We start from the raw sequence: 26805 nt of genomic DNA, 5'->3' as shown, positions 1-26805 counted from the left end.
AGGAGGCCAAAAAGACCCGGGGTGGCCTTCGTCGCCGCGACACTTCAGACACAATATCCGAAGGTTCCAACGCCCGTTCTGCCTTCGAAGAGGACGAGGAGGAGGAGGAAGACGAATCCCCAGCGGGGGGAAGAAAGAAGAGGGCGGCCTCCATACACTTGGAGGCCGAGTCGCCTAAAAGGGGAAAAGCTCCTCTTCCAGAAGAGTCCACTGCCGCCGCCTACAACAGCCCGGTGTGGGATCCCAGGGCCCAGCCCCTGGTGAACTCGTGAGTATAAGATCCGAACACATTTATGCGTCCAGACTCATCATGGCATAATATTTCAACCTAAGCCATATTTTTTGTAGTCCGGTGAGGTCCCGCACCGAACGATCCTCATCGGAGGATTTGCTGAGCTCGGATGCTATGGCGAGTGGGACGCCCCCGAAGGCCCCTTCCCCCAAACATGTGGATAACACCGAGGCTTCGTCCCAGAAGGACCCCGGCCAAGGAGGGAAGGAAGAGATCGTGAAAGCAGCGCCTGGAGGTCAAACTTCAGGGGCCGGAGACATGGGGGAGAAGATTCCCATGGGAGTCGTCGGTGGGAGCCATCTTGAATTCGGCTCCTAGCCGGACGCAATTCCGGAGACCAATACGGCTCCAGAATCAAGCAGGCGGCCTCCCTCGGCTGGAGGGGGCGTGCCTGTTCCACCGGCAATCTCCGTCCAACCAGAGATGCCGGATGCTTTGTTGACGGCGCTGAAGAACGCCTCCATCGTTGATGAACACCGTGCCCTTATGGGTGCGGTGATTGAGAAGATTCAGTCTGCTGAGAGTGGATTGAATGAAGCCTGCATCAGCCTTGAGGCTTTGAGGTACGTTTTATGAGGTTTCAAAGAATGTCATAGTATGGATAGTAGCCCCTGATACACTGTTCGGTGAAAGAACCGGACAGAGGATCAAATTTATTTTCGCAGGAAGACTCATTTGATGACACCTATCTCTCTTTTATAAGCAGCCGTCTGTAGCGGCTGCTGCCTCGCATACTGCGGAGGTCTCCGGACTGAATCAAAGTCTGGAGAGGACCAAAGAAGAACTTGGCCAGTTGAAAAGGCAGTTGGAAGATAAGCAAGGTATGCGCAAGCCTTGTTCGCGTTTGGTGCGAACGAATTTCCAGTATGATAAAATATGTTCCATGATTTTCTCTAGGGACGATGACCGAAGTCGAGGCTCTTAAGAAGGCTGTGGCCAAGGCCGAGGAAAAGGCAGCCGCAGAGCATGCCCTTTGTGAGAAGCACGAGGCCAGGGTTATTGAAGCTGAGCAGAAGCTTCAAGAGGCCGTTAAGAAATGCGAGACCTTGGAGCAGAGTTTAACGGAGAAAGAATCCGAACTCACCAGGGCTCATCAGGCCGCGCGCGATGCCCAGAGGGAAACCCAAGGCGCCCTGCAGGAGATCCAAGAGGCGAGGAAGATCGCAGCGGGTAAGGCTCTTTTCCATGTAAATCAAGTTTTTGAGGAGAGAATCATGTTTCTAATTTTGAGTTCGGATTTCTCCAGGGGTGTTTGCGGAACTGCCCCGCAGCATATCGGATGCCGCCCAATTCTACCGAGCCAAAGAAAGGAACACTGCGGATAAGATCTTCTGGTCGCAGTATCTGGCACCGAATTATCCTGTGCCTTTTGCCGATCAACTGAAACAGCTGATTGAACTGCATACGGCGACGGAACTAGCCATGAAGGATTTGATTATCCAGCTATGGCCCGCCGAGCCGATTCCAAGCAGCTACTTCGGGCTCGTGAAGCGGCTTGTAAGTGCCTTCCCTGGACTTGACGTCATCAAGCGGTCGGTCTGTATAGAGGGTGCGCGAATGGCCTTCGCCCACGCAAAGGTGCACTGGGGGAAGATGGAAGCTGAAAAGCTGATGACCGAGGGACCGCCAGAGGGGAAGGAGCACCGCAAGCCCGAATTATATTATGAAAGTGTCCTGAAGGGATCCTACCTTGCGGCGGAGCTATGCACCAGGGACATTATATTTCCATGAATGCAAATCATGTTGTAATGTTTAAACAAGGTCATTATTTATTGCCTGTTGTATAAAAGTTTATCCTCCTGCGCGGCCGTTTTATATATTAATCCTGAGAGTTGGCCAGTCGTCGGCTTCTGCCCCCACGTAGGAAGTACGGGGGTGTTCGGGATAAACCTGATCACTCATTATCCTAGTTTTGGGTCCTTCGAAGGAGGTGTTCAGCACAACGAACCAGGCAATCGGACTATAGGGCTTTATCACTCTCATTTAGCCATAGGAGCTTTAGGAAAGGAAGGTAGGCGCAGCCCCTGGTGTTCGGAAGACCGCACGAGGGGCTCTTATAAGCACCTGATCGGAAGAAAACCGATCCATCGCATGCTGCATTGGTTATGGCATTATGCGGGAGAAATCCTTAAAGATTTTACAACCTCTCGAACAGCTGACCAGCTCTCGCCGTATCATGACAGTCAGTTTTTGGCTTTCTCTACTGAGGTGCTCGTCCGGAAGAACCGGGACACAATCGCAGTAGTTCTCCCTGTGCCGCCTTAGCCGATATAGCGGAACGTAAGGCAGCAAAACATGGGAGCCGGGCAAACCCAACATTTGACCCAAGACATGATTCGGAGCTGATGCATATAATGCTATAAGTTCAGGGTGCCGAACTTCCATGAAGGTGTTTGGACTTTATTGCCGTATTATGGGTGAAACGAAGCCCCTGGCATACTTAAGGCATATCGCGGTGTACGAATGCCACTGCTGAGACCAGGGGGAAGAAGCTGTGTGCAGATCCGGAGTATAGTCGGATGGTCATCGCGGGGAATATCTAAGGATTCCCCTGCGCGTTCGAGCTGCTTCCATATCTCCAGTCCTGGTCTGCACAAAGTTGAACCTGCAAACAAAATGTAAGAAATGCTTGTGTGCCGCAGAGCGGTTGAGCCGCGGTATGTGGCCTGTCCTGGCCTTTGCCGGAGTGTTTAATTGAGCTCTGGACGAGGCGGGTTATCCTGCCGCGAAGTAGTTCGGAGTCCTTTGGCGGTGTCCGGGAGCCTGGCCGTCGCCTCGAGGTTTGGTTGAAAGGTGTCACTCGTTGTTTCTGCTGTTAAAGCAGCGGTAAACTCTTTGGTACCGAGGGAAAGTTCGGTCTTGCCATTAACCGTGATGACGCCACGTGGACCGGGCATCTTGAGCTTGCGGTAGGCATAATGTGGTACCGCATTGAATCGAGCAAATGCGGTTTGTCCGAGCAGTGCCTGATAATCACTGCGAAAGAGGACGATGTCGTAGATTAACTCTTCGGCACGGTAGTTGTCTGGTGATCCGAAGACTACCTAAAGGGCGATGGAGCCTGTACAGCTGGCCTCCGCACCTGGTATAATACCTCTGAAGGTGGTTTTAATGGGCTTGATCACCGAATGATCGATGCCATCTTGCGCATTGTGTCCTGGTAAAGCAGGTTTAGACTGCTACCTCCGTCCATAAGGACTCGTGTGAGGTGGAACCCGTCAATTATTGGGTCGAGGACTAGTGCGGCTGGATTGCCCTGATTGGTGTTAACCGGACGATCCGTGCGGTTGAAGGTGATCGGCCCTAGTTTATATTGTGGGACGACTGGTTCCGTTAAGTCGACATCCCTAAGGGTGCGCATCCGGTCCGGGTTGTAGGTGTCGTTTACTACGTTCACCGTTTGGATTTGCGGGGGAAATTTCTTTTGCCCTCCTGTACTTGATGATCTGGGCTCCTCGTCGCCGTCTTCGCTTTGAGACTCCTTATCTTTGTTTTTGGCGCGTGACCTGCCAGCTTGTTTGAAGACCCAGCATTCTCTGTTGGTATGATTGGCTGGTGTTCCTGGGGTGCCATGAATTTGGCATGGGAGATCGAGTATGCGGTCCAGACTGGACGGGCCCGGATTGTCATTTTTGAGTGGCCCATTCTGCTGACTGGACTTAGAGCCCCTAAATCTGGCATTGACTGCCGTATCTTCGGCGTTTTTAACATTTTTGCGGCGCTTGTGTTTGTTGCGCCGGGGTTTGTCGTTGCTGTTTCTGGCTTCTGATGTGCCAGGATTGCTTATTGTGTTGTTGCTACGGGCCAACCAGCTATCTTCGCCCGCGCAAAAGCGGGTCATGAGTGTCGTGAGGGCTGCCATGGATTTTGGCTTCTCTTGGCCGAGATGTCAGGCGAGCCACTCGTCACGGATGTTATGTTTAAAGGCCGCTAGGACTTCGGCATCCGGACAGTCGATAATTTGGTTCTTTTTAGTTAGGAACCGAGTCCAGAATTTCCTGGCTGACTCTCCGGGCTGTTGTGTTATGTGACTTAAATCGTCAGCATCCGGTGGCCGCACATAAGTGCCCTGGAAGTTGTCCAGGAATGCGTCTACCAGGTTCTCCCAACTTCCAATGGACCTTGCCGGCAAGCTATTCAGCCAATGCCGAGCCGGCCCTTTGAGTTTTAGCGGGAGATACTTGATGGCGTGTAGATCATCCTCGCGGGCCATGTGAATGTGGAGGAAGAAATCCTCTATCCATACCGCGGGGTCCGTAGTGCCGTCATATGATTAAATGTTCACGGGTTTAAACCCTTCTGGGAATTCATGATCCGTTACTTCATCAGTGAAGCATAGGGGGTGTGCGGCGCCTCTGTGTCGGGCTATATCACAACGCAGTTCATATGAGTCACGTCTGCTGTGTTCGGCCCGGCCGGGTTTGCTTTTAGTATATCCGGCTTGACGGTTGTCATCATGCGTTGGGGCGCGCCCCCGTGATCTGTAGACCGATCTTTTATGTCCTGATTTGTTTTCCAATACGTCTCGCAGGTCCTGCGTGTTACCCCGGGCCTTGGTATTTTTGTTTACTGGCGACGGGGTGCGGTCTGGACTTCGGCCTGATATGGCGCTTTGTCTCGGCCACGAGGTGGCCGGTCAGCCGCATCATACGCTGGAGGCGTAGGTTTTAATGCTTCCTCCTCGAGTTGGGGTAGCAACCTGCGCTTTGGGTAACTTTTGGTTGGGCGCTCGAGTTCGTATCCCTCGACCGTCAGGACCTCAGTCCATCTATCCGCTAGCAGATCTTGTTCAGCTTGAAGCTGTTGTTGCTTTTTCTTCAGGCTTTTTGTTGTGGCTATAAGCCGGCGCTTGAAGCTCTCCTGTTCGACGGGATCCTCAGGCACGATAAATTCTTCGTCGCCGAGGCTTACCTCGTCTTCGGAGAGAGGCATGTAATTGTCATCCTCTAATTCTCCGTCTGCTGCCTGTTCCTTAGGGCTAGCTTGCCCATCCTCCCGCTCGAGGCCTGGCTGGAAGGGATTGTCTTCGTCTTCGGCACTATCCGCAGCGTTATTGTTTCTTGGGCCGGTATCGCTGTTTTTGCTATGGCGGGACTTAGAGCGGCGCCGATGACGCTGGTGCTTAGATTGCTTCTCGGGGGGATTATCCTCCGTTGCCCTATTGCCATCGCTTTCTTTGGGGGAGTCCACCATGTATATATCATATGATGAGGTGGCAGTCCAGCGCCCTGTGGGCGGTGGTTCCTGTTCTTCTCCTACATCGTCGTCCATACCGTCGATGTCTTCGGAGCGAAATCAAGCATGTCGGTTAAGTCGTCGACAGTGGCTATTAAGTGGGTGGTGGGTGGGGAACGAATTTCTTCGTCGTCCGCTTCCCACTCAAGCCGGACACAGTTCAGCCAAGGGCCTCCTGACAAGGAGAGAGACCTTAATGAATTTAGCACATCGCCCAGGGGCGAGTGCTGAAAGATATCCGCGGAGGAAAACTCCATGATCGGTGCCCAATCAGATTCGATAGGCACTAACGCAGGCGGTTCGGAGCCCGTGGTCGGGGACGAATCCAAGAGTCCGGCAACACAGGTCTCATAGGAGGTGAAGTCAGTATTCGGCTCTATCGCCGCTGAGTGTGCGGCCTCCGTGGCGGGGTCCACCCACCCGTCCGCGGACGGCGCAATCTGCTCCGGATCAAGGGCCGAAGTAGCCACAGGTGTGGTCTCCCGAACACCGCCCGACGGCAGAGCTAAGTCATGCTCGTCGTGACTGTGCGGCGCACCTGACACGGGCTCGAATCCGTCGAAGATCAAGTCTCCGCGGATGTCAGCAGTATAGTTTAAGTTTCCAAACCTGACCTGACGGCCAGGGGCGTGGCTCTCGATCTACTCCAGATGGCCAAGCGAGTCGGCCCGCAGTACGAAGCCGCCGAATACGAAGATCTGTCCGGGGAGAAAAACCTCACCCTGGATCGCATCGTTGCCGATGATCGAAGGAGCCATCAAGCCTTATGGTGACGGCACAGTGGAACTCTCAATGAAAGCACCAATGTCGGTGTCAAAACCGGCGGATCTCGGGTGGGGTCCCGAACTGTGCGTCTAAGGTGGATGGTAACAGGAGGCGGGGGACACAATGTTTACCCAGGTTCGGGCCCTCTCGACGGAGGTAATACCCTACTTCCTGCTTGATTGATCTTGATGATATGAATATTACAAGAGTTGATCTAGCACGAGATCGTAGAGGCTAAACCCTAGAAGCTAGCCTATGATTATGATTGTTGTTGTCCTACGGACTAAACCCTCCGGTTTATATAGACACCGGAGGGGGCTAGAGTTACACAGAGTCGGTTACAAGGGAGGACATCTACAATCCGAATGGCCAAGCTTGCCTTCCACGCAAAGGAGAGTCCCACCCGGACACGGGACAAAGTCTTCAATCTTGTATCTTCATAATCCAACAGTCCGGCCAAAGGATATAGTCCGGCTGTCCGAGGACCCCCTAATCTAGGACTCCCTCAGCTGCATCCTTCCGTTCCTCGTCATTGTTTTCTTTGGGTGTATCCATCATATATATATATATATATATATATATATATATATATATATATATATATATATATATATTGTGTGATGAAGTGGCTGTCCAGCGCCCTGTGGGCGGTGGTTCCTGTTCCTCTCCTGCATCGTCGTCCATATCGTCGATGTCTTCGGAGTCGAAATCAAGCATGTCGGTTAAATCGTCGACAGTGGCTATTAAGTGGGTGGTGGGTGGGGAACAAATTTCTTCGTCGTCCGCTTCCCACTCGAGCCGGACATAGTTCGGCCGAGGGTCTCCTGACAAGGAGAGAGACTTTAAAGAATTTAGCACATCGCCCAGGGGCGAGTGCTGAAAAATATCCGCGAAGGAAAACTCCATGATCGGTGCCCAATCAGATTCGATAGGCACTGACGCAGGCGGTTCGGAGCCCGTGGCCGGGGACGAATCCAAGAGTCCGGCAACACAGGTCTCATAGGAGGTGAACTCAGTATTCGGCTCTATCGCCGCTGAGTGTGCGGCCTCCATGGCGGGGTCCACCCACCCGTCCGCGGACGGCGCAATCTGCTCCGGATCAAGGGCCGAAGTAGCCACAGGTGTGGTCTCCCGAACACCGCCCGACGGCAGAGCTAAGTCATGCTCGTCGTGACTGTGCGGCGCACCTGACACGGGCTCGAATCTGTCGAAGATCAAGTCTCCGCGGATGTCAGCAGTATAGTTTAAGTTTCCAAACCTGACCTGACGGCCAGGGGCGTAGCTCTCGATCTGCTCCAGATGGCCAAGCGAGTTGGCCCGCAATGTGAAGCCGCCGAACACGAAGATCTGTCCGGGGAGAAAACCCTCACCCTGGATCGCATCGTGGCCGATGATCGGAGGAGCCATCAAGCCTTATGGTGACGGCACAGTGGAACTCTCAATGAAAGCACCAATGTTGGTGTCAAAACCGGCGGATCTCGGGTAGGGGGTCCCGAACTGTGAGTCTAAGGCGGATGGTAACAGGAGAAGGGGGACACAATGTTTACCCAGGTTCGGGCCCTCTCGATGGAGGTAATACCCTACTTCCTGCTTGATTGATCTTGATGATATGAGTATTACAAGAGTTGATCTACCACAAGATTGTAGAGGCTAAACCCTAGAAGCTAGCCTATGATTATGATTGTTGTTGTCCTACGGACTAAACCCTCCGGTTTATATAGACACAGGAGGGGGCTAGGGTTACACAGAGTCGGTTACAAGGGAGGAGATCTACATGTCTGAATTGCCAAGCTTGCCTTCCACGCAAAGGAGAGTCCCACCCGGACACGGGACGAAGTCTTCAATCTTGTATCTTCATAGTCCAACAGTCCGGCCAAAGTATATAGTTCGGCTGTTCGAGGACCCCTAATCCAGGACTCCCTCACGCGCCAACAGCGCCGGCGCGACGAGCCTCCAGACGTGTGTGTGTGTGTGTGTGTGTGTGTGTGTGTGTGTGTGTGTGTGTGTGTGTGTGTGTGTGTGGTGCGGGCGCTCGGCTATCCGACGAGAGCATAGCAGCAAGAGCCTAGCCGGCACGGGCGTGGCCTGGGAATCGAAAGACCCAATTATAATTTAGATTACACTTTTATAGCGGGTTTATGTAATTTTGCCGGGAGCATGACTGTTTTTATAGGATCAGTTTTGACAAAACAAAATTCGTACTGTAATAACGTGAAAAAACGTTTTGCAGTATTTTGTAAATCGATTTTTGTAAGACGGGGTATACCGAATCTGCTAGAGTTACTCTAAACGGGCACAGCACTATCGCCGCACTGATCAGATCAGTTGAGGCCCCTCTGCTCTAAACGAGTGGATGGCGCCGCCACGCAAGTTGAAACAGTCACGTGGTCAAGCCTGAAGTGTGCATTACGAGATGTGCATTGTGCGCGTGTAGTGGAACACGGACAGGATGCCTCGTGCGTGTTGTGTTGGTCGCTTCTGCAGGCTGCCTCGAGCCGAGGGCACGGGAACCAAGCCAACCGTGCAGGGAGACGGAGCTACAGTAGTTTTTCCTTCTCCGCGGGCTGCACGTTTTGACCGAGCGCTCACTCCAGCAGCTCCGCCATCGCCATCACGGGAATCAAAAGGCAGAAGTGGATTATCGCCTCGATCCAGTCCGTCCGTCAGTGTGGGCCGTCTGATACGAAACCTTTCACCGGACTGGGAGGTTTGGCATCCGATTCGGCCGGCGTTCACCCGGAAATATCTCGTGCACCGGAGCTTTTGGTGCTACTGGTGCACCGAGCTCACATTATACTTTTAAAATGTTTAAAAAATCTTGAAAAAAATTAGCACACTCACAAAACATCAATGTAGGTTGTCACAAAATTTTAAGTTAAATTCAAAACCTAATCAAAAAACAAAAATGAAAAATTCAACACTGAATAATACATAACATAACTTGGGCTTTAGATTTGACCCATTATCACATCAAAGTCAAATTTGTCATTTTTGTATCTCAAAAAGTATTTCAAATTTTTACACGAAATTTTGTGACATCATACATTGATGTTGCGTCAACGTGTTAGATATTTTTCAGATTTTTTAAAACATTTTATGGCATTCGTTGCACCGGTAGCACCACAAATGCGGGTGCACCGGATACATTCCCCGGAGTTCACATCCATCAATTCGGCCGTGTGACTGCTTTTTATCATGCTCTTTTTTTTTATGATGCGAACGTAGTACGTAAACGGAGGCATAGGGTACGTCCGCGTAAGCATCAGATGTTGATCTCCAAAAAGAGAAAAAAGCACCAGCTGTTTGACGCTCCAAAGCCAATCATGGTAAACAAAGGAAAAAGGGAAAAAAAATACCAAAGCCTGTAAGTGCACTGAAGCAGCTAAGCTAGACAACTTTGCACGAACGACCGGCCGTTGCCATCGGCCTCCTCCCTCCCGTCCCAACGGCTCCCGAGCTTTGCTTGCTTGCTTTCTCTTGCCCTTTACGTCGTCGCCTCCCTGTTGTACCTATCCGTCTTTTTTCCAGCCTTCCTATTTAGTCCCGCACACCTCCGCCTTCCTTCTCCACCCAGCCAGCCATTGCCAATCCCTGCCTCCTCACTTCCTCTCACTACTCACTCACACAAGACATCTCTTCTTTCCACATCTCCGGCTCCTATCAATCAGCTCGAGCACATTACCATGGACGCGGTGGAGTCCTCGTCACCACACTCGCCGCCCTCGTTGCGCCACAAGCTGCGGACCACCGTGTGCGGCTGCTTCGGCTCGCCGTCCTCACGGGGCAGCAGCGGGGAAAGGCCGCAAAATGGCGGCAGGGCCAGATGGAGGAGGCGCGTGGCGGCCGCGGGGGAGTTCAGGTACGACCCGCTCAGCTACGCGCTCAACTTCGACGACGGAAGCAGCAACGACGGCGCGGAGGCAGAGGATGCGGCCTTCCGGTACAGGAACTTCAGCTCGCGCCTACCTCCCTCGCTGGTGCCGGCCTCCCGAGCCTGAACTGAATTCTGAATCGTAGTAACAGCAAACATCCTTTTTAACTTTTGTAGCTTCTGGCTCTGATTTTTCTTCTTCTCTGAGCGAGACTGAATCACTACATCTGTAAAAGCAGCTTATACGGTCGCGGAAACGCAGCGAGGTAGCAGTAGCATCATGTATACATGCAGGAAACTAATCAACCAATTTTCTTGTTCCATCGGTACCCAAATGCAATGCAACCGAGACATACATGTATTGTACAGGGAGATGAAGAACTGGTTTGGTCAGGAAAAGGTTTCCTTTTGTTTTATTTTGATTTTGATGATGAACTGTATGGTGGAAGTGGAATCATCTGCCGTCGTCATCCACCCTGTGGGGCTGCGCGTATCCAACGTGGGTAAAAGGGTGCTACAATGGATTTGCGAGTAGCGAACAATTCTGAATGGTTAGTGGGACATTGGTATATCCTATTCATCACGGTTCAAGTCCTGATGCTCGCATTATTCTTGAATTATATGATATACCAGCTCAGTCTGTAGAAGATGCTCATAGGGATAGGTCTTCGTGTGTGTTTATAGCGGTGAATGTATGCACGTATGTATAAGCGCTTGTGTCTGTATTATGTTAAAAAAAAAAGCGAACAATAAAATAAATACTGTCTTGTCTTTTTTTAGTTGGGAACAATCAAAAACATCGAGCCAGCTCTTTTGACTAGCCGCTCGTATCCAACGATGTACGTGGGTGAAAGGGTGGTGAAAAGGATTAGCGAGTAGTCAACAGTCAAAAATATCTCTATCTTTTTTTTCACTTGGGAACAATCAAAAATATCGAGCCAGCTCTTTTATTTTTAAATATCTTTAATTGCGAGAAATTTTTTTAATCTATTCATCAATCATGATAGTACAGAGAACAATAAAGGTAATAAAATTACAACATGGCCCATGGACCACCAAGCAACGACATCATCGCCCCTCATTTAGCGGAGTCGAGCAAAACTTGTTGTAATAGACAGTCGAAAAGTCGTCATGCTAAGCCCCAAAGGACTAGCGCACCTGAGCAGCAATCATCACCGATAAAGAGAGTTGTAAATCGGAAAGATTAAATATGTAACCACACGAATGAAGACTAACAAAAACTTTATCCAAATAGATACAACGAAGACCAGCACCGACCAAATCCCGCGAGATCCGACGGAGACACACATCCTTCGACTATCCGCTCGTATAGTTTGTCACGACTCACCAATGGAGTTTTCGCGACCATTGTCATAGTACTAAGAAAATAAATAAAATTCTTCCTCTGCACTTTCTTTGTTTTCTTTCAGAATATGAAAAATCTTCCTCTACACTTTTTGTTCTTCTCTTTCAGAAAAACAGGGGCAAACCAAAGGTTTCATTGAAGGAAACGAGATCAAACAGTTAGGGCATCTCCAACAACGCCGACCCTCAAACCTCTTGCATCCGTCCGGACCGCATTGACTGGACCGCGAAAGCCATCCAACGCGGTTTGGATGTACTTTCTCCCGCAAATCAAAGACAAATGTGGGGGGTGGGGTGGGGGCTTTGTGGGAGTCCGGACCACTGCCACGCCCTCTTCTGACCGCCCTAGCCCACCAAAAAACCCTCCCCTCTCCCGCGTACCCTTCCCTCCGGCTGAAGCACAACCCGGTGGTGCCACTACGACGAGCGGCGCTACCGAACTTGGGGAAAGGAGCAGTTGCACTAAAGCATATACCTCCGGGGCTCAAGGCAGTTCGAGGAGCGGGCTGTTGGTCATGGGAAAGACAATGGAGATCGCCGCGGCCAGCCGTAGGCTAGTCAAAGGTATCCATGTCGTGGAAATGGATATCCGTCGGCGCTGGCCGTAGTTAGTTTCACCTTAGTCCGGTATAGTTTTTAGTTAAAAAACTTTCAAAATGTAATGAATTTCGTCCGGTATAGTTTTTAGTTAAAAAACTTTCAAAATGTAATGAATTTCGTCCAGTTGATATGAAATCCATTGTATTTGCATAATTTCGTCCGTTTAATTCAAACAATGGTTGAAATGTACGCAGCTAACGTCGGATGGTCGGCTCTTGTGTCAGTGCCAACGGACTTGCCCCTCTGTCCGCGGACAAATGCGAAAACAAATTTACGGGTCAGCGTTGAAGATGTACAAAAATCTTATACATAATTAAGATAACCGCACACACCATAATGTAGGCCCACAAACGAAGAACGGCCTTGGCAAAAAGCAGAGACAACTTCTAGTTACTTTGTTTTTGAGCTGGACCACTTCTAATTACTTTCATGTAAAAAAAATCCTAAACAATTTGGACAACACTATAGATTCATTTTCACAAAAGAAACCAATAATTTGTTTTAGCCATCATGCCCAAAAATTTCATAAGTACGGTTCCAGTTTTGATCCGCTGGTCTTATGGGGCATTTGCACGACGAGTTTTTGTCTACTACAACAAGTTTGGTCTGACTCCAGTGAGAAATAGACGATGGCACCTTCGGCTTGTTTGAGTACTCGTAGTCGTCGCTAATTGATCTACGGACATAGATGTATTTTTTTATTTTTGTGTTCTTTGTAAATAGATCAAAGCCAAAAAAAATAGATTGAAAGTTTTATAAAAAAAATGCTCAAATTTCTCTACTTTAACAAATGCAGTGGTTTCCTCTCAGTTGGCCTTCGCTATCAATAACGCGAGCGGCTAGTGCGTGTCACGTAGCTTACGTGTCAACATAAAGAGGCCCCACGTCATTGGAACCTTGAAGCAGATACATCACGAGCCAAAAAATAAGCTTTGTTTTTTCCTCCTCTGTTCCGGCGGGGGGAGGCGGCGATGGCCGCGTGGGACGCGGTGGCCGGTGGGCGGCGCTCTACGACCAGTCCGCGCTCGACGCCGTCGCCTTCTTCGACGTGAGCGCCAACGCCGAGCGCCAACGCCGGGGTCCTCTCCGCGTAGGCGCCCGTGGGCCGCTGAAGCCCCTGCATCGTCCTCCTCGCCGGCCCCGATCCCGCTCGTCTGCCTCTACATGCTGCTCGCCGCGCAGGCGCAGACCTTCCTATAGTACGGCCATGTCGTCACCGCCGTCGAGAACTTCCCCGACCACCGCGGCACCGTCAACGGCATTGTGAAGGTACTGCCGTCCTGATTCCCCTCGCCGGCTTTCTTTCTTACTCCGCTAAGCAGTATTATTATTATTATTATTTGCGAGGAGTTAAGCAGTATCTAGTCTCTGCTCTCCATCAGTACCTAAATGATGTGATTATTTAGACCTGTAGTGATTCATGCTGCAATACAACCATGTGTAGGTGATGTATATGCTGAAATCAAAAAAATCCAAAGTATACAGATGAAATCTGAAGTATCAAAAAATCCATGTGAAATCAAAAGGGCCACATCCTCTGCTGTGACTGTGATGAATCAAAAATCAGAAGAACCATTTGTTTTGTTTGCTTTCAGTTCCTTTCTTATGTGCTGTGACTGTGAGGAATCTGTTCTGGTGGCATAGCACAGTATACAGATGATGCATATGCTGAGAGTAGCAGAAAAGTACAGTAATGCGATTTCTTAGACTTGTATTAATTCTTGCTCCCTGGAGGCTGGGAGGCAGCATTACTGATTCTAGAGGAAGAGTGCAATTGTGTAGGCACAGTCACTGTTTCATTATAATGTGATCTGGCCCAGAGACACCAGAGAGGCAATAATTCAGCCTTCTTTTGCTGGCCTCATCCTTTCAGCACCATGTTTGTTTCCTGAAATACTGTATCTACCACACTGGGTGGAGCTATCATTTGCGTTAATTGCACGAACTTTCGTCGTTATTGTGTTGAGTTTTCACCTAAGTATATTGGCAAATCTGACGATGAACGTGTGTGGATCCAACATTGCACACGATTTGCTCAATAATCCTAACCTGCACTCTGTTTCTTGACAACGTAGCAAACTACCAATCATAAGGTGCGTTTATTAGGCAGTGTATCATGTTTTGTCTCGTTACACAATTACAGACATGGCATACTCCATATGGCATTAAACCATCTATACATGGTTTTCTGGGCTTGAGTGCAGCAACACCGGTTCAGGTACAGTGCACTCTCCATATTGATCCTGGCAGTTTCATACTTATGCTAGAGATATTACCCACAGCCATCGCATTGCTTCTCACGTATTTTGTCGATGTCCACAGCGCTCATCAGCGGTACAACAAGAAGTTCCTTGATGCCTTCTCTCTCATGGCCTTTACTGTTGCTGGGTACCTGAAAGTTGTCATAATCTGCAACCAAGTATTCGTGATAAGTTCAGCTGGACAGAGTGTTTGCTTTGTGACGATACTCCTGCTGTTGATCATGTCTCCAGCAGTTTTTTCTGTATGAGCTCAGAAGACGGAACCGAAACAGCGAGAAGAACCAGCTCTAGCACTGTGCTTGTCGGATCTGGTCAGGACATGTCGTCGCACAAAGAAAGCCTGAATGCGGTGCAGGCCATGTGTAAATTCGACTTCTGGCTGCTCTTCCTTGCGATGGCCTGCGGGATGGGATCGGGGCTAACCACGGTGAACTACGTCAGCCAGATAAGGGGCTCCCTTTGGCTAGACGAGCAGGGAGACCATCACCCTGGTGTCGCTCTGGAGCATCTGGAACTTCTCTGGGAGGTTCGGTGCAGGCTGCGTCTCCAATCACTTCCTCTAGTCGTGAGGAGTAGGCAGGCCTTTTTCATAGCAGCGACGCTTCTGGTCATGGGTGTAGGACACACCATCATCTCCTCCGGTTTCCGCGCGTCGGTCTACATCGGCTCCGGTTTCCAGAGGCACTTCTGTGACAAGGAGTCACCACAAGGTGAGTTTGCCTGCGCCGGTAAGCACCGCTTCGAACTCCCCTTCCTGATCATGGCATGTGTCTGTGTTTTGGGGTCTGTCGTAGCATTTGTATGTTCATCAGAAGTTCAGAACAAAGAAGTTTTATAGGCGACTTATATACACCAGACTGCTGTCTTTTGTAGAGAGTAAACTTATATATATGCAAACTACACTCAGTTTTTGTTCTGTTCTTACAACAATATCATGTTAGCATTTGGTATTGTAGCATAATGTACTACTCCCCCTCCGTCTAATATGTAAGACGTTTTTGCAAGTTGCAAAAACGTCTTACATTATGGGACGGAGGGAGTATATAGCAACATTATAATAGCTGCTTTCTGTCTGAATTAGAGAAGAGAAACCAATATTATGTTATTTCAGTTGAGTGATGCATATTTTATTTAAACAAACATTGCATCTGTTTGTGTTTGTAAGAGAACACTAACATGCTCACTCTACTCCTGTCACTTCACTCGTCACCTTGTTTGGTGTCTCCTTTAGCTTCCTCCGGTGTTGCGCCCTTCCCGTCGTCTTTCTCCTTTTCTTTCTTCCCCTCTTTCTCCTCGGCTTTCTCCGCTTCTGCCTCCTCTTCCCCATTCGCCTTCGTCTTTGCCGCTGCCACGTCTTTCTTAGCCTCCTCGAGCGGCTAAATGAGACCTGATAAACACTAATCAGGGTCCCTCTTCTTCATCGACATTGGCATCAGGTTCTCTGCCACATCGGTGGGCGACATGACTGTCTCCTCGAGTAGCCGTCGAATCTCCCTAAACAGCCCATGCTCCATGACGTCCAGGTAGTTCTTGGTGAGCACCTTGATGCCCTTGAAGAGGCAATATGATACCTCGATGTGCTTGTCCATCCTGCCATGTCGGATCAACGCCGGGTCCAGTCGCTCCTTGTGGTTCGTCGTGAAGATGATGATTCGCTCACGACCGCATGCTGACCATAGCCGTCGATGAAGTTAAGCAGGCGTGAGAGCATCGCCTTGCTTTCATCGTCCTTCAATGGGTCTTGTTAGTATCTTCTATTGTTGCACGCTTCATATGTAGTAGCAACATTACAAGTGAGATCACTGCATTTTTCTTTTGCAAGGGAGCACTAGTGAACAAGCTCACTCTTTTTTCTTAGCTTCCTGACTTGAGATCACTTCATTTGTCACCTTGCTTGATATCTTCATTGGCTTCCTCCGGTTCTTTGTCCTTCCCTTTGTCTTCCTCCTTAGCTTTCTTCACCTCCGCCTCCTCTTTCTCCTTGGCTTTCTTTGCTGCAGCCTCCTTGCCATTTGCGTCCTTCACCTTGGCCGCCGCCATGTCCTCTTTGGCCTGCTTGAGCACCTCGATGAGGCCTGTCAAGCACACGTTGGGCTCCCTCTTTTTCTTCTTCGACATGGACATCAGGTTCTTTGCAACGTTGGCGGGCAACATGTCTGTCTCCTCGAGCAGCCGCTGAATTTCCCCAAAGAGCTTGTGCTCGATGACATCTAGGTATTTTTTGGCAAGTACCTTAAAGCCCTCGAAGCGGCAGTAGGACATCTCGATGTGCTTGTCCATCATGCCCCGCCGGATCAACGCCAGGTCCGGCTTCTCCTTATGGTTGGTAGTGAAGATGATGATTCGCTCACTTCCGCAAGTAGATCACAACCCGTCGATGAAGTTAAGCAGGCCTGAGAGCGTCACCTTGGTGGCGTCGTCCTTCTCCGGCTTTACTGATAGCTAGGGCTTGTCATCATTGTCGTAGTCCTTGTCGCTTGTAGCCTTCTTGTCATTGCGGCGTTTTCCGGTGAGGTCGACAGAGCAGTCAATGTCCTCTATGACGATGATGGACTTTCCCGTGGTCTTGATGAAGAGCTGCCGTAAATCAGTGTTGTTCTTGATCGCCGTGAGCTCGAGACCGTAGACATCGTATTCGAGGAAGTTGGCCATGGCGGCGATCATGGTGGACTTGCCAGTGCCGGGCGATCCGTAAAGGAGGTACTCACACTTCCACGCCTTGACGACCTTGGTGTAATATTCCTTGCTCTCTTGGAATGCCATGAGATTGTCAATGACGACCTCCTTCTCATCGGGATGCATGTGTGAGCGTGTCAAAGGTGGCGGGGTGCTCAAAGGGGACTTGGTTCTAGACGCTTTTGCCCAGGTAGGGGCTCCAGCTGCTGCTGGCATTGTTGGTGAAGAGGAGGGGTTGGCGGTTTTCGCCAATCATGCCATGACCCTCGCCAATGACAAAGGGCAAGTATGAGTCGACGACGAGGTCGCGGTGCCGCCGGTGGAAGATGACCTGGTAGAAGCGCCTCTCGTGGCAAAATTTCGTGTTTTGACCCTTTTGGCGTATAAAATCGGGATCTGACCCCGATATGAATTTTTTTCGAGATTTGACCCTTTTAGCTACCCCCGGAGGCCCTGGCGGTAGAGATTTACAGGCTACCCCACCCCCCTGGCAGTAGGTTCCGTTGACGGCCGTCTGGCCGTTAACGGGCGCTGACGTGGCAAAGGGGACATACCGCCGCCAGCCTTGGCGGTAGGCTCCGACACCCTACCGCCGAGGTCTCTGGCGGTAGGGTCCTGGAGGATAAGGTTTGGTGGGGTCCACTCACCACCCACCCACTCCACTTATCTTCTTCCCCGAGCTCTCACTCTCTCCCCCTCTTCTCCCCCACCCAAGCACCCACTAGATCCCCCTTCATTGCTTGAGATTTGCCCCTTGGATCGAGGCCATTTGCATCACCCAAGGTACCTCCCCCATCCCCCCTTCATTTGGTTGGTTCAAATCATCTACTTGTGTTGGAATCAACTAGTTTTGCAACCCCCTAGTTCTTCCTCTAGTTTAGGATTTATTGTGCATTTATGGGTCATTTATGGTTGACCTAAGTAATATGTGTTACTCTTTGTTGTGGCAAGCTAGCTTAAGTGTTAGGGTTAGGGGTTTAGTTAGGTTAGGGTTAGGGGTTTAGTTAGGTTAGGGTTAGGGTTAGTGCTATGATTAAGGTATAGTAGTTGTTAGATTCAAAATCTTATATTTTAGATAGTTCATCCATATGAAATGGCTCGTTCATGGATGACTCAATTTTTTTCCATTGTTTTTAGATGGATAAACTAGTGAATGTGCATTATTTGGACAAGGCGGCTTTCATGGATGGAAATGCTGACGAAGGGGAGGAGGCCATGGTTTTTGACACAAGCCCGAGCTATGATGATATTGTCGTGAAAGTGAGAAACGTCCTCAATTGGATTAACCCAAGTGATGGTGTGAAGCTTATTGGGCGATATGATGTGGGAGTGGGAGTAAAATCCCGATTAAAGAGTATGTCCATCACCTCTCAATTGCATTGGGAAGTGTATAAGGAGAAAGTTGAGGGATCACAAGACAAGTCACTTGAGTTATTTGCCACAAAGGTTGAAGTTCCTCGGCCACTACTCGTCTTGAACCGGAATGTGTCCTCCCCAATACATGATGCTGTCGTGGTGTATGACCACAATGCGGCTAGCCAACCACCAAGTAGCCAACCAAATGAAGAGGTCATCAATGCTAGAGCCATAGTTCTTTTAGGTGATGATCATGTTGGAGATGAGGCCGTTGCTCATGTTGATGAACATGCAAATGTTCATGTTGATGAAGATGCCATTGCTCATGTTGATGGAGATGTTATTGCTCAAGATGATGTGTATGAGTAAGAAGAAGAGATTCATTACAATCCCATTGGTGACTTGGCTGTCATTGTGCATCAACAAGACATGGACCGTAACCTCCTTTACAGCCGTATGTGTAGGTATGAGTCGGATGATGAGGGTCCACCGGAAGAATTGGATGAGGATGGATTCACGCCGCAAGAAAATCAAATTTACAAGAAGGTCAATGGCAAGGAAAGAGGACCCTCTTTGTTTCGTGATCTTAGTCTTGCCGACAAGGCCGTTGTTGATGGTGGCATGAGGTTGGGCTTGGTCGAACCATCACCTTGCCCGAGGATGGGTGATCCGAGGCCACCGGGTGAGGATGAGAATGCTCATTTGAAGAAAGTGATCAAGTTTGGTTGTTTGCAAGAGTTCAAGATATAGTTGAGTGACTACGCCATTCGGAACCATAGACCGTTCGTTGTTCGTCATTCCAACAAAACATTGCGCGACACCATCAAATGTGACAAGGAAGGTTGCCCATGGAAGGTCCGTGGAAGAAAGATCAAAGAAACCGGGCAATGGGAGTTGAAGAGTTGTGTGGCCACCCACGAGTGCATACCGCCGGAGAAAGCGGACCGAAGCAAGGGACATCGCCAACTCACGTCTGAGAATCTAGGCTACAAATTGTTGAATGAGATATCCCATGACCCAACCGTGAAGGTGAAGTTCCTCATGAGTTTGGTCTTCGAACGATTCGGCTACCCGGTCAAGTATGGAAAGGTGTGGATGGCCAAGGCAAACGCTATAAGGATGTTGCATGGTGATTATGTTGTCGCGTACAACATTCTTCCGAGAATGTTGGGAGCCATTGCTCATCGGAATCCGGGCATGCGTCATAGGGTCGAGTCAATCGAGGGAGTGTTTCATCGAGCTTTTTGGAGCTTTGGGCAATGCATCGATGCATTTAGGCATTGCCGCCCCGTCTTGTCAATTGATGGCATGTTCTTGACCGGAAAGTACAAGGGCACGTTGACGGTAGCAATGGCTCACTCATCCAATGACAATGTGTTGCCGGTGGCATTTGCGTTGGTGCCTTCCGAGCACGATGATAATTGGGAGTGGTTTATGGATCATGTGAGGACGAAGGTGATTGGCCCCAAAAGAGAGGTGTGCATCATATCGGATCGCCATCATGGGATTCTCAAAGCAATAGAAGTTAACATTCCAGTCTATCCAAAGCTCCAACACCGTTGGTGCATGAGGCATTTTGTGGCAAACTTTTACCATGCATGCAAGAGTAAGGAGTTTTGCAAAGATCTTACCCATGTTTGTGTGGCATTCAACGCCGACACATTCCAAAGCCGCTATGATAAGCTATTCAAGGCGTTGGAGAAGAACAAAGGAGGGAGAGAATTCTTGACAAGGCATTTTCCGGAGAAGCATAAGTGGTCACGTGCTTACGACGAAGGAGGTCTCCGATACGGAGACATGACAAGTAACATGGTGGAATGCTTCAACAATGTGCTCAAGGGTGTCCGTTCCTTGCCGGTCACTGCAGAAATATACCTTCTTCAAGCTCAACGAGTATTTTCTGAGGCATTCCGAAGAGACGGCCAAATGGATAGGTGAGAAAATGGAATTTCCCTTCAAAGTTGAGGATTGATTGAAGCATCAAGCACGCAAATCTTGGCGTCAAAAAATCATTAGTTTCAATGAAAAAGAACAAATCTACCAAGTCGATGAGCCGGGTGGCACAACAAGGGACGACATGACGTACGATGGAGTAGCATATGAGGTGCGCCTCAAGACCCGGTGGTGTCAGTGCGAGAGACCTCACAAGTGTCATTGGCCTTGCTCGCACGTGATGACCGCCGCAAGGTTCAAAAACTTGAAAGTATCCGATGGTACCACCTTGCGGTTGCATGAGTTCACATTGGAACGAACGAGGTTGACATGGGCTCCTAGGTTTCATCCCTTCCTAGATCAGTCAAAGTGGCCTGAGTATGATGGGCCACACATCGTCCCCGACCCTGAACTCATGGTGCCTACAAAGGGAAGAAGAAGAAAGAAGAGGTTTAGGGGTGACATGGATGACCTAGCTGGATACACCAGAATGAAACAATTTGGTAGCGGCCATTTCATGGAGGCACCGGACATCAATAGTTGTGGTAAATGTGACGAGCCGGGACACAATGTTAGGAAATGCACCAAAAAGTCACGGATCGATGCCAACACTCCGGATCCCACTAGTCAAAGTGATGCCCGAAGAGGAGTTACCGGTGGCACATGAGGAGGTAGGAGTGGTAGTGGACGAGGAGGCAGGAGTGGTGCGTGTGGAGGACAGACGAATCTTGGCGGTAGTGGACGAGGAGACAGTATTAGAGGACGTGGGGGGCGGTCGGGTACCGGTGGCCGTGGTCGTAGGACGAGAAGGGTTGATAGAGGAAGGCCTATTGACATCTTGCTTAACCCAGATGGTTGAAATAATGTGAATGGTACTTGTTATTTGGTCTTGTTTATTTGTTTTTCTTGCATACATACATGTTATTTTACTTTACTAACGACCAAATTTATCTTTATATGGTACTTGTTATTTGGTCTTGTTTATTTGTTTTTCTTGCATACATACATGTTATTTTACTTTACTAACTACCAAATTTGTCTTCATAGGCATGGCTTCTTCCGGTTCCATGACGAGGCCACCGTGTGCTAACCGCGAGGACATGCCGGACAAGTGGACAGACGCCGAGTTGGATAAGGTGAAGGACAAAGATATGAGAACTCCATCATGTTGGTGTGGAGATGTTTGCAAAGTTAAGATATCCACCGGTCGCAAGAAATGATGGACGGAAGGAAGAAGATATTTTGTTTGTCCCAACTATGCCTACGATCGTCCTCGTCCAGCTCACGCATATGATGTGCCGCTGGTAAGTCGTTCAAGTTCAAAGAGTATTCAACCATTGAATCTATCTTACTAATGACCACATTTGTTCTTTATTCGTACGTAGTCGCCGCCTCCACTTTGTAAGTACTTCACATGGATAGATCAAAATGTGCCAGAAGATGTTAAGAAAGATCAACATCGAGATTGTCTAAGGGGGCAGCGGTTGTTTGAAGAAGCATTTCAGAGAGGCTTGGATGAAGAAAGTCGTGAAAAGAAGAGGATGGAGCGAAAGAAGCGTGAAGAGGAGAAGGCACGTAAGGAGAAGATTGCTCGTCAAGAGGAGAGAGCAAGAAAGCTTGCAAGGGCTCGTGAAGCCAAAGAGGAGGATGAGGCACGCGACAAGAAAGGGAAATGGCCTCGTGTGACCCAATAAGGCCTTACTTTCGAAAAACTAGTCATGAACTATGCCTTCGATTCGAGAAACATGTGATGAACTGTGTCTTTGATTTGTGAAAATTGTGTTGAACTATGTACTTTATTTGCGAAACATGTCGTCAACTGTGTCTTTGATTTGTGAAGCTTGTGATGAAACTATGTCATGAACTACATCTGCTATGCTGCTATTTTTGCTGTCAATTAGAAATAATGAACACGATGAAAAACAGAGTAAACTTTTGCCCGGCTTTGCACCCTACCGCCATACACCCTGGCGGTAGGCTATGATACCCTACTGCCATAAGGCCTGGCGGTAAGCGACGAATCCCAACAGCAAAACTGCTAGAACACAAACTCTCCCCTGTTTTGCGGTAGGGTTGGCTATCCTACCGCCAAGGGCGACGGCGGTAGGGTGGCCACCCAACCGCCTGCTCTGCTGCTTCTCCTGTGATCAAACCGGGCATTTTTGTGGCGGTAGGTTTGCATCCTGGTGTGCTGCCTCCTGTGACCAAATCGGTGACAATACAGACGGTAGGGTTGGCCACCCTACCGCCATCATGTTTGGCGGTAGCGACCTACCGCCGTAAGCCCTGGCGGTAGGGTTGGCCACCCCAACAGCCATTTTTCTCTGTGACCAAGTCGGCCATTCTTTTGACGGTAGGGTTGGTCAACTTACCGCCGGAGCCTATGGCGGTAGGGTGCTGATCCATGTCCCCCTGCCTTTATTTTATAGCCCTTTGCCTTTCCATTTCTTACAAACTTCTATGAACTAAGCATCCACAAATGATCGAGTAGCAAAGACATACATAACTGAGCATAGTTCATTACATCCACAAATGACACTTGTTCAACTGACTTAAAACATCTAGCGATTCGAATGACATGAGTTCAAACTAGAAAGCTCAAGCTCGAGCATACATTTTCTACTACGGAAAAAAAGATCTAAAACGTATAAGACGTTCAATTTGTGCGTCACGATCAGGATTAGGCTTCAGTTGATAATCCGACGATCCCTCCCAATTCTCCAACACACCTTTCGTTTCGCCGAACTAGGCCCATCGAGCACGGCGTTCCGGAATCTCTTACTTGCCTTGTGTGATTGCCCATCCAATGACTTGTCCGGGTTTTCTCAAGTCCAGCTCGCGGAATTCTTCTATGTTCACAGAGAAAAAGATCTCCGTTGCCACAGAATGTCTGCAAGCATATTCCATCTCATACAGCTCATTAAGTATCTTCTGTTTTTCTTTCACAAGCCTACGGAAAACTTTTTCTCCTTAAGATCAGAAGGTTCCTCCATGAATGGATACTTGTTGAAATCCATCATGGTAGCAATTACCTCATCATTGCTCTTGAACCATGCCTCAAGCTCCCTCTTGATACGAAGTTCTCGCTCCGCTACAATCTTCTCAGACGCTACCGCCAGACTCTTAGATGCAATGTCACAACACTTCTCATATACTTTCTTCATCTCCTCCGGGGTCATGTTTTCCATGCTACATGAAATGGAACAAACCAAAACTCAAATCAAATGATACAATACAAACACAAAGCATAACTTATTTAGAATGACCTAGGTTACATAATGTTCTCACTGGTTCAAATGACATAGGTTACATAAATGATAAGGGTACATGCCATTACAGTCCAAATGACACTACAACATCATTTGTTTCAACCCCCTCTACTAGTCCATCAAAAATACATCTTTGTCGTACGGCCCGGGGTTGCAACAAATGACATCATTTCTTTCACGGACCCAAGCCCAACGAGTTGCCCGACTAAGTATCGCCGATGATGGTTGCCTAACTAGCCAATCAATGATCTGGCCAGGGTTGTTAAAGTCCATCTCATTCACTTCATCCCTTGTTCCACACAATGCAATTTGCCTTGCAAGAGCGCGTCTATGAATTTTCTCTTCCTTAGATTGCTTATGTTTTTCTCTTTAGCTTGGTATAACTTAACTCTGGCATCGTCGCACTTCGACACATAATACTTTGAAAAATCTCTACAAGCCGCATTCAATGCATCAACGGCTTTGACCCACAAGTCCATCTTTTCCTCAATGACTGCACGTTCACGCTTCGCCGCCGCCTCCGCGGAAGTCTCAACAAAGATAATCGATCCCATCCTACAAGTCGAGGGATTACTATAACGGTCATCCAAGGCAAAAATCCTAACCATCTCTTAACAAAAACTATAACCCTAGGAGTAGATCGAGCTATAATTCGAGAGGTAACTACTCTAACAAAACCCTAATTAAACTATAACCATAACGTTCGTCATATAGGCATTTACTTAAGTTAACCATAACCATAACCTTAACCCTAACCATGTCATTAAACCTAACCCTAAATGATATTTCTTACTACCCAAACAATGCTAGTGACACAATACATTGTCAAAGCACAAACATTACCCTAAATGCATCATATACATTGATTTCACCACAACAAAACCATGAACTAGTGATTCCAACAAAATGAGCAAAATGCATGATTTGAACCAACCAAATGAAGGGCGGATGGGGGAGGTACCTTGGGTGATGCAAATGGCCTCGATCCACCGGCCAAATCTCAAGCAATAGAGGGGGATCTAGTGGGTGATTTGGTGGGGGAGAAGAGGGGGAGAGAGCTTGAGCTTGAAAAGAAGAGTGGGGTGAATGAGTGGGTGGGGAGCAGCACATCCCCCTCCCCTCACAACCTTATCCAGGAACCTACCGCTAGAGAGCATGGCGGTACGTTGCAAGAGCCTACCGCCATAGCCAGCGGCGGTAGGTCCCTTTGCCACGTGTACACGGCCGTTAACGGCCAGACGGCGTCAGGGAACCTACCGCCACGAGGGCCGGTGGTAGCCTGTAAGTACCTACCGCCAGGGCCTCCGGTGGTAGCAAAAGGGTCAAATCTTGGAAATTTTCCATACCGGGGTCAGATCCCGATTTTATACGCCGAAAGGGTCAAAACACAATTTTGCCGCCTCTCGTCTCGGCTGGGGTAGAAGTTGATGACGTTGGCCGTGGACTACCTCTTGGAGGCATACCACCAGATGGTGGTCCCAGAGAAACCGTCGCCTCGTGGTCGTCCACCATGAGGGACCCGGAGGTTCTTGCTGTCCTTGCCGAGCTGGGGTAGAAGTTGATGACGTTGGCCTTGAGCTTGCGCACGTGGCGGGCGCAGGGAATCGATGATGTAGGCCTCGATGACAGGAAAGAAGTCACTGCCCGGAGGCGCTTTACTCAGAAATGGTGATCTGCATGTAGAGGTTGACGCAGGCGGCGATCTTGGCGGCCCAGGTGGAGGTAGAGGCAGAAGGTCGCGGGACGTAGTTCTGCACCACGGACCAGGGGAATATGGTGTACAAGTGCATGCTCTAGCCAATGCAACCAAAAGACCGATCTGATGGAAGAGACTAGGCAGCACATTATACATCAACAGTCCCCTACGAGTGGCTCCCTCAGGCCTAGACGTGGACCAAAAGTGGGCTACAATTTAATTCTGCCAGCCCGGGTCTTGAACTCAAGACCTCTTGGCTCCGATACCATGTAGAAGTGCATGCTCTAGCCAATGCAATCAAAAGACCAATCTGATGAAAGAGACTAGGCAGCACATTATAACACTCCCCCTCACGTGTGACTCCCTCAACAATGGTTAAACCACCCTACGCTCTCGGCTACCTCGACATCGGCACAAAGGGCTATCATCCGCTTGAGCAACTCATCGGCTTCCTCTACAGTCAACGCGTCTGTGACGCGACACCGTCCACGACACTCCCGCTACGACTGCGGGGGGTGTCAGCCCGTCGGCTAGTATTCTCTCCAGTCTGACCGTCAGCGACGCTACCGCTACGACTGCGGGAAGATGTTAGAGATATACTTGGGTTACTTGTATTTGGTAGTCTGGTATTTGTAATCCTTCTCCTACCTTATTTCTAGGAGAGGCTTCTTGCCCTTCAAGTCTTGTACTCAATATATACTCGCCCTCTAGGCTCAATAATACATCCATCATATTCCGCAACAATCTCTCTCTCTCCCTTCTAACAGATGGGTCGCCAGAGCTGATCCGAGCCCCGCCCACCTCTCCACCACCGCCGCCGTCATGGAGCTCCTCTTGATATCGCGGGTTGATGGAAAGATGTAGTGACCTGGAAATGACATTACTTAATGGATGCTATACCAAAGGCAAAGTTGGCTAGCTCAGTTTGTAGGTAATCAGATGCGTCAGGATTCCGATTGTTAAGTGCATCTTATCACTTTATTTAGACGATTGATTGCATCTTGCCACAAACAGGTAGTATAATTAATTTGTATGTGTATAATACTTCTTCCGTATACTTCAGGAAGAGGAGGTGGCCCAGCGACCGTTTAGCTGCTGCTGGGCCGGGAACGAGCACACCGCTCGGTTCGCCGTATACATTTTAGTACCACATTGCTGGCGTTGGAGCCTACTTCACGGTCTAAATAGTCTGGTAGTGACCCATGTATTGCCGATGATGCTGTAACGCCCCGAGACCGACGCTCCAGGCGCCTGCCATGTTTTGCGTGACCGTCGTGTGCTTTATTGTTTGTTGCATTCATCATCGCATCATCCGCATTGCATCGGTACTCGTTGTCGTCATTTGTTTTTAAAACTTGCATTCGTTCGTAGTTGCCGCGTTTCCCCTTGTCTTCGTTGACCGTTCCGAGACCAACCGTGTTTTCGGTTCCCTCTTGTCAAACCAACTAACCTCTCTCGTCAGCCCGCGATCCCCTCCCGCGCGTCCG

At 49.2% G+C, this 26805-nt stretch overlaps 1 protein-coding gene and 2 pseudogenes across 1 annotated transcript; 2 read left to right on the top strand and 1 right to left on the bottom strand.

Moving 5' to 3' along the window:
• Positions 1-9833: 9833 nt before the first annotated feature.
• On the top strand, positions 9834-10854 carry LOC123167209 (uncharacterized). Its single transcript, XM_044585040.1, has one exon. It carries the CDS (start codon positions 9976-9978, stop codon positions 10288-10290), a length of 315 nt encoding a protein of 104 aa, XP_044440975.1. The 5' UTR covers positions 9834-9975; the 3' UTR covers positions 10291-10854.
• A 2191-nt stretch (positions 10855-13045) lies between these two features.
• Positions 13046-22269, top strand: LOC123167208 (uncharacterized; annotated as a pseudogene).
• Positions 16268-26142, bottom strand: LOC123167207 (AAA-ATPase ASD, mitochondrial-like; annotated as a pseudogene).
• Between the last annotated feature and the right edge of the window lie 663 nt (positions 26143-26805).

Source organism: Triticum aestivum, chromosome 7D (genome assembly GCF_018294505.1).
Source record: "Triticum aestivum cultivar Chinese Spring chromosome 7D, IWGSC CS RefSeq v2.1, whole genome shotgun sequence".
Classification (NCBI taxonomy): Eukaryota; Viridiplantae; Streptophyta; class Magnoliopsida; order Poales; family Poaceae; genus Triticum; species Triticum aestivum.
Note: the sequence above shows the minus strand (reverse complement) of the source record. Positions and strands in the feature narration are given on the sequence as shown.

Excerpts from the sequence above, each read along its gene's own strand:
- LOC123167209 (XM_044585040.1), top strand. The coding sequence starts at position 9,976 with ATGGACGCGGTGGAGTCCTCGTCACCACACTCGCCGCCCTCGTTGCGC.